This window comes from Lutra lutra, chromosome 5 (assembly GCF_902655055.1).
Source record: "Lutra lutra chromosome 5, mLutLut1.2, whole genome shotgun sequence".
Classification (NCBI taxonomy): domain Eukaryota; kingdom Metazoa; phylum Chordata; class Mammalia; order Carnivora; family Mustelidae; genus Lutra; species Lutra lutra.
In genome coordinates, this window is record NC_062282.1 from 49,817,140 (window position 1) to 49,825,306 (window position 8,167).

Consider the following 8,167-nt stretch of genomic DNA (forward strand, 5'->3'; position numbering starts at 1 on the left):
ATCTTATTCTCCATATGTGGTCTGGTCTGTTGCCTTTGTTTTATTGAATGTGGACTCCAATTACATGATTGCTACAACTTCTTATCCTTTTTTTTACAAGTATCTTTAATCATGAATCCTTTAAACTCTTTATTCCGTGTTGTTTGCCTCTCTTGTTGTCTATTATTTCTCTTACTGAACATCCTACAGTGTCTGTTCTCCCATTTGTTTGTTCAAAGGTGGAAGGTTTTTATTTTTCAAACATTTCTTTGTATTTCTTACTGAGTTCTGCCGGTTCTTGTTTATCATCTATAGTCTTATCATCCGTTACCTGGCATTCTGTGTCTCTGTTTTGTAGTATTCCTTTGTAGGCATGTTTGTTTCACTATTGTTTTTAAATTCATGAAATGAAGCCTGGTCACTTAAAAAAAAAAAAAAAGCCTGCTTCCCTTTAATACTTTTCTAGTGAGTGTTCTTTATCTACCAGTGAATTTTGCTGCCCTTCTCCACTTTTTTTGCCATAGTATATTTGCATCAATGCTGTACTTACTCCTTTTTTACTATTCATCTTTAAATCATTTGGATTTTTCTTGGCTAGATATTTGCAGGAGTTTCCGAGTAGGGGTGCTAGGCAGTCCTCAAAGTCTGGTCACATCTCTCTGGATCCTAAGGATCCAGAAACAGGAGTAAACCCTGAAATAATAGTGTTAAAGATAATCAGGCATGAAGGGAAAAAGGGGGGGAAAAAGAGTTTTTACTAAATATATTTACATATGGTAGATTTAGTAACGGTGTGCTGCCTTTGCTGTTGGTAATATGTCTTTAGTTAACATACAAATAAAGGAAAGTTTTTTACTTTAGGCTGCCTGGGGTCTTTTTGTGCACATCTAACACTGTCATTTGCTCCTAGTAGGTGTGCAATGTTTGTACAATTGATTATTGGGTAGAATGAATTATAATAAAAAGAGAAAAAGTAAAACTGAAGCTCTTTCTTTTAACTGTGGAGATGATCCTTATCAGCAGGGGGTGAGGAGTCCTTCTCTATTAAGATCCCACTGCAGGGATGCCTGGGTGGCTCCATCATTAAGCAGCTGCCTTCAGCTCAGGTCTTGATCCCAGAGTCCTGGGATCGAGTCCCATATAGGGCTCCCTGCTCAGCGGAAATCTGCTTCTCCCTCTCCCTCTGCTGCTCCTTCTGCTTGTGCTCTCTATCTCTTTCTTTCTGTCAAATAAATAAATAAATAAGTAAAATCTTAAAAGGAAAAAAAAAAGAAGATCCCACTGCATACCGTTTGTATAATTTAATGAAAAAGACAGAGATTTTATCCTCTAGCTAGTTGAAAAAAGACCTGAAATAACACTGGATCATTAGGTTCTTTATATTTTATATATAAAGGTTCTTTATATTTTATAGGTTCTTTATATCAGACCTTAGTTTCTTTATATTTTATAATCCCCCCTTTTAAAAATTTTTAAAAAATTATTTAAGTATTTTGGAGAGAGAGAGAGCATGAGCAGAGGTAGGGGCAGAAGGAGAGGGAGACAAGCAGACTCCCTGCTGAGCAGGCAGCAGACATGGGGTGGATCTCAGGACCCTAAAATCGTAACTGAGCTGAAACTAAGAGTCAGAGTCCCAACCAACTGAGCCACCCAGGCGCTCCTAGTATCCCCTTTTATGACCTACAATCAACTTAATAGAATGGACAGAGTTTACTTTCAGTTCCCTAAACACATATTGTTTATTTTTTAAAAACAATTAATTGTGTGTTTATGCTAAAGGACACATTTTGCAAACAAATTTAGTCTTTGATTAAAAAATTCAGTTGAGGAAAGGAAATTCATGGGAATCTTTTTATTCTGCCCCTCATTCCATTGTTATTTAATCCTATAATGGTGGTGATGTGTTTCAATGTTTGAGATGGAATTTTAGTATATGAATTTTTAAATATAGGAGTAAATCCTAAAGAAATTTTCTTCTTTAAAATAAAGAAGTCTTATCTTTGCAGTATGTTTTTATTTGCTTTATTCGAGGATAGGGAACATGAATGAATAACCAGTCACCAGCTGTTTTTAGCTTTTCCAAGGTTCAGAATCTTACCTGGGGTGTGAAGAAACAGAGCAGTCTCTTGGTCTGCAGATGAGATGATTACCGAAGCTATCACATGCTGGCACTGAGCATCTCCAGTTAGAACATGTATTGATGCAAAGAATAAAAAGCCATACTGGGAAGGCTAGGGTGATCAAAATCTCTCTGGCTCATGGACGAGGGGGTGTCAGATGTCTCTTTCTTAAGAGAACTGCTGTTTGTGGACTGAGGGAGTGTGCTTTTTGTATTTATATGATGGATTTGAGATTCTGGGATGTGTGTGTATTTAATTTTATGATAAATAGTCTGATAAGAAAAAGCCTTCTCATTATGTTAAAGGCAACACCTGTTTAGCTGGGGAAGGGCAGGAAGGTACAGATGGACCATGTGGCTAATTCAGCTAAGTGGCCAAATCAATGCTCAGTGGCATATTTGAAAGCAACCAGTTTGAAAGTAGAAACTGACTTGTCTATTTAAAAAAGGATGGGGGGTGGTGGTGGCAAGAAAAGACATCTTTGGAAATTAAATCTGCTTAGCATGGCTTAAAAGCATTAAAGATAATAAAATAACAATGCTGTTTCCACAGACCAACTCTCTTGCTCAACCAACACCAAAACATCATTCAATTTTCCAGATGCAGGGACTAGTTTTCAAAAGATGGATTCATGTTACTCTGGAAAGCTCCCAAACAAATAATGTCTCTTTATTGGAAGCAAATGAAGAAAAAAGAGGATCTGTGGGGGAGTGAGAGCTACATAATTGTATTAAAGCATAAACTTAGCAGTTCAGATAGGGATCCGTGAGAGAAATCATTGCCCCGGGTTTAAGCAGAGAGAAGCTGCAATCAGAACCACTCGATAGGGTAGCCTTGCAAGTGATTGAGAAGATGATGGGGAACAACGCAGAGCCCCAACTCAAGAATTCAGCCAAGATTGGATTTAAGCTAGTTTTGTTGCACTTTGGGGACCTGGAAGACCTTGGAGGTTGGTTGTCTGTCAGGGGAGGTAGGAGGGGGACTTGGTGAGTTGGGAGAATGTAGCTTCTAACAATTCTGGCTCTGGGGTCCAGCATTCTTGCATGAAGTATGACTCTGCTCTTTAACAGTGCTACAGCTTTGGACAAGCAACCCGATCTCTCTGATTTTTTTTTTTTTTTCTCATCTGTAAAAGGGGCTAAAACTAGTACTGATTTCAGACGATTGTGAGGGGAGATTAAAAATGCTAATATGTACAAGACACCTGGCCAGATGCTGAGCATATAGTTAGGATACATAAATGTAAGCTGCTATAATACTATTTTGCTAAAATAATAATAACAATAATAATAGTAAGCCCAGGATTTAAGTTTTAGATTCTTCCTGGTTTAAAATGTCTTCCTACTACACAATTTTCTCTTGCATATTCATTAATTATTCCATCAGTTTAGTCTTTGGAAAACTTTCCCCACATCTCAGACCCCTGAATAGCACCTGTATCCAAGAACTTGTATTGAAAGCATGTCATCTCTCATTCATTCATTCATTCATTCATTTATTCAATGGCCATTTATTGAGAAGCTACTGTATGCTAGACCCCATTTGGAGACAGATATACATATAATGGTGAAAGAGGCAGATTCTTTCATTGTAGGAATTTATGACATGGTAGGCAATGTACATAGTAAAGCAGACCAGTGGGACCAAGTTCTGGGGATTTGGGCAATGGCTTTCTGGGAGAAACATATAAATTAAAACCTGAAAGATAAGCAAAAATTACTCAGTTGAAGTAGAGACATGAATGGATAAGAACAGAGAACTATTCCAGAAAAGAAGAGAAGTATGTTAAAGGCAAAAATGTGGCAAAGAGAATGAGGCACTGCCCCATGTGACTGGATAAGTGGTATGAAGAGAGGAGTGTCCAGAGATCAGAGGAGGGTTGGAGTTAGATATGAAGGGCTTTGTTAAACACATTCAAAGAATATTCATTTTACCCTGAGGGTAATGAGAATGGAAAAGAGAGAATTCTAACATTTCAGTGAAAGCTGATCTACATTTTTTTCATACCATATTTTAGTTATTCCATTGTTTCTTTATGACAAATCTAAGACATGGAGAAGGGCAACTATCTCTCCCTTTTTGTGCCAAGAAAACAGTGTTAGAATCATGTCCTCCCAGGTGACTGCCAAGTTCCATTTTATAAGACAACCTGATGACAAAAAGCATCTCTTCCCTTACTTCCCAATACACACTTATTTCTCCAAATTTAATTGATGGGATGTTGATGCTGAGATATTGTTCAAGGAGAAAAATTTATAGAATAGGGCAAATCCTTCAGGAAGATAGGTGACCTGATATGGGCCCCTATAGCTCCCGAATCATTTGATTCCATAGAGCTCAACATGCCTTGGCCTGCCTTCTCCATTTGGAAGCTCGGTCTGGGTCTGTTCTTGAAACCCATTGAGGAAACCACGTGAGGTTATCTCCATTAGTCCCTCAAATCTTCCTCCCTTGGCACAAGGAAACAGTTAAAATGAGTGGGAATTTGAAAAAGGTCCAAGTGCAGCAGTGCATTGATCACACATATCAGAGAGAGTCCAAAAGCAGTGAGAGCAAGCAATATTTAGTCCAGAGATTCATGACTCTCATCAGGCTCAGGTGACTGTATGTACGTGCATACATATGCAAGTGAGCAATAACAAACATTAAAAATAGGGCTTTACCAGCTTGGAATTTTCCCAGCAAACAATTCTCCTCATTTTCTTCACCTTCTTTAATGATTCTTTTCTCCCTTGGTTTTTTATCCTCATGAAAAGCCAATGAATTCATGAACAAGGATAAAATTCTCACAACCTGAGAGAGAGAATGAATAGGAAATAATTGTTGGAGGAGGCAACTTTTTTTTTTCTTTAAATGACAAGCTTTTGGATGAAAGATGCTACCCTAGTTACCTAGAAAGCAGAGAATAAGGCTTTGCTTCTAGATATAATAATTTTTGTAACCCTATAAGATGTTGTTTACTTTTAGAAAATTATTTTTATTTTGAAATGATTTTAAATTGCAGAAGACCTACAAAAATAGTACCCGTAGCCTTCATGCAGTATACACTTATGCTAACAGCTAATGTAACCAAGAAATTAATTTTGGTACAATACTATTAACCAAAATACAAAACTTATTTAGGTTTTACTAGTTTTTCCAGCAATGTATTTTTATGTCCCAGGATTTCACTTTGCATTTAGTTTTATGTTTCCTTAGTCACTTCCAGTCTGTAACAGTTCCTCTGTCTTCCCTAGTCTTTCACAACCTTGACACATTTGAAGAGTACTTGCCTATTATTTTGTAGAATGTTGGGCAGTTTGAATTTGTCTGATATTTTCTCTTATTATATTGATGTTAGACATTATTGGGAAGAATACAGAAGAGGTGAGGTGCCCTACTCCAGGCACATGTTAGGGGGACATTGTATCAGTGTGTGTTATTGCTGATGTTAACCTTGACCACTTGGCTAACAGCCATTGCCTGGCTGGCTGCCTGGACTTTCCACTGTAAACATTTTCTCTTTTGAAATTACTAAATATTTTTTAGAGGATACTTTGGGATTATGCAGATATTCTGTTTCTGTGTAAACTTTTACTCACCAATTTAAGCATCCATGGATGGCCCTTGTCTACTGTGATGTTTTAATGGTGATCTTCTATTTCTCTCATTCTTTTTAGACGCATTAGTTGGAATTCTTCTGTAAGGGTTATCACTTCTCCTTCATGTATTTATTTATTCAGTATGCTCGTGTACATTTTTGTTACTTGGATTATGATCCAGTATTATTTTATTTATTTTGTTGCTTGATTGTTTGAATTTTGGTCATTGGCAGCATTTCCAGATTGGCCCCTGTGGCATTTCCATATACTATCATTTTGGTTTTTATTGTTGTTCTTTTGTTTTGTTTTGTTTTGTTTTTGAGCCCTTGGGCACTTACTTTCTGGCCCCACAAGATACTCAAGGTCCCTGGTGTATATTCCTCACTCCAGCCTAGAAACCAACCAGTTGTCCAAGATGCCTGGCTCCTTTTATTGGATAATGGTAACTTAGAGAGTCTGGGTGTTAGGTGTAGTTATTACTATTGAAGTCTCACTCTTTGTAGGTTCTCTCAGTGGATAGAGCTAGAAAAAACATGTGTGTGTACTAACTCATGCATACATACAGATCTATAGTTGTTTATCTGTTCCATAAATTGATACCTTCAACTTAATCCAGCACTGTAGGGTTCATTCTAGTCTTCCCTCTTTCCTTATTTTTAACTACTTTCTATGACAGTAAGAAACTTGACTCTCATTACTTACAATGAATATATTTATTTGTTCAACCTTATACACAAATAGCACTTCAGAATTTCTAACCAGTCCTCCTTTCCTAAATAGGTTTACTAGCTAGAGTATAGTACTTGTGTATAATACTTTCTGTCTTTAGCCTAATAGTACTACCTTCCCAAAACATTATTTCCGAAAGTTACTTAGGCCAACTACATTGTCTCCAAACCCTTTGGTGTGGTTATGTGATTCATTTGAAATTCATTTAAATTTATTTGCCACACGCTGAGTTATATTTTTCCTGCCACATCCTGGTTTGTTATTATTATTTTTTACATTTACGTAAAGTATGGTAGTTTTGTGTTTAACTTTGTAAGAAACCTCCAAACTGTTTCCAAAATGACTTTCCCATTTCATATTCCTACCAACAATATATGAGAATTCTAGTTGCTCTACATCATTTCCTGAACTTAGTATTGCATGTGTTGTTGTTCGTTTGTTTGTTTTAGCCATTCTAATAAGTGTTGTATAGGTCAGAGTTCACTTTTTTTGGACATGCAATTATTTAATCACCATTTGTTGAAAAGACTATCTTTACTCCATAATTGCCTTTACAACTTGGTTAAAAATCACTCAGTTCTATATGTGTGGGTTTGTTTGTGGCTTTCTATTCTATTCATTGATCTTTGTGTCTATCTTCACCAATACTATGTAGTCTTAATTTATTGTGGCATAGAGAAGTATAGGAAGCATTTATTTGCATCACCCCACCCCCCAGTCTGGAGCAGCAGAATGCCAAGATCCCCTCAGAGGAAATTCACCCCATGGGACAAAGCAAATGGGAGGATCCCAGAAATCCTTGTCACCTTCCTGGACATCTGCAGCTTTTGCTACTGAGGACCCCTGCAGTCTTCACCGATGCTGAACTCAATAGACAGAGCCACCTGGAGTCCCTACCACTTCATCTCCTTCCTGGGGCTGGAGGTGTTCCTGTGCTGAGACCTGCTCCAGATGGCCCAAGTTGTTGCTGTGCTCTGCACTTCTTGATTGGTGTACCGCAGTGCCTACCATTTACAGAATTAGAGTTGCCATTGTCCTATACCATGCCTCCTGAGTCCTAATGACCCTCTACCACTGAGACTATGAAGCTGGTGCTCTGTACTCTGCCCCATGGGTCCTGAGTTACAGATGTGACCCACCATCACCAGAGCTCTGCTGCTGCTGCTCTACACCCTGTCCTCTGGGGCCTGAGGTGGGTCTTAGACTTGCCATCCCCAGGAGGTTAGGCTGCTGCTGTGACACATTTCCTGGGCCCAGGCTAGTAGTATCATCCCTGGGCCCATACTCATTGCTGCATCCTGCCTCCTCACCACTCTCAATTCCCATGGTGAGCCCTAGAGACCCAGATCCTAGTTCTGTAGGTGATCTAGACCCAGATTCTATACACATGCCTATACCTCAGGCATTGGTACCTATGCTATAGTAAATATGCTGTGCCCCAGGCCCCAGATATCATAGTAATTTCATGTGACCCTGAGCCCAGGACCCTGGCTCCACTGCCAGACACTGCATTTTTTTAAGTTTATATAGATCTCCCCTTTCCCCAATACACATATATACACATACCTCATGCTTTGTTAAGAATTTCCTCAGGTCCTCACTTTATCCCCATCTATCAGTACTAGGGAAAAGCCTTTCTCTGGATTTCTCTGCTTGAGTCTCACACAGATGGCCTCACATCTTCTAGAAGTAAAGTAGCTTTATTGTTTTATCCCTTGCAACACCCTCAGAGAGAACCAAAGGTGCTGGTCTACTATC

The 8,167-nt window shown here is 38.4% G+C and overlaps 1 protein-coding gene across 1 annotated transcript in view; it reads right to left on the minus strand.

Moving 5' to 3' along the window:
• LOC125101147 (28S ribosomal protein S31, mitochondrial-like) overlaps positions 1–7,735 on the minus strand; it is a 29,340-nt gene extending 21,605 nt beyond the window's left edge. Inside the window, exon 1 of the mRNA XM_047731781.1 lies at positions 7,549–7,735. Coding sequence (XP_047587737.1) covers positions 7,549–7,735 — 187 coding nt within the window. The remainder of the gene's footprint in view (positions 1–7,548) is intronic.
• Between the last annotated feature and the right edge of the window lie 432 nt (positions 7,736–8,167).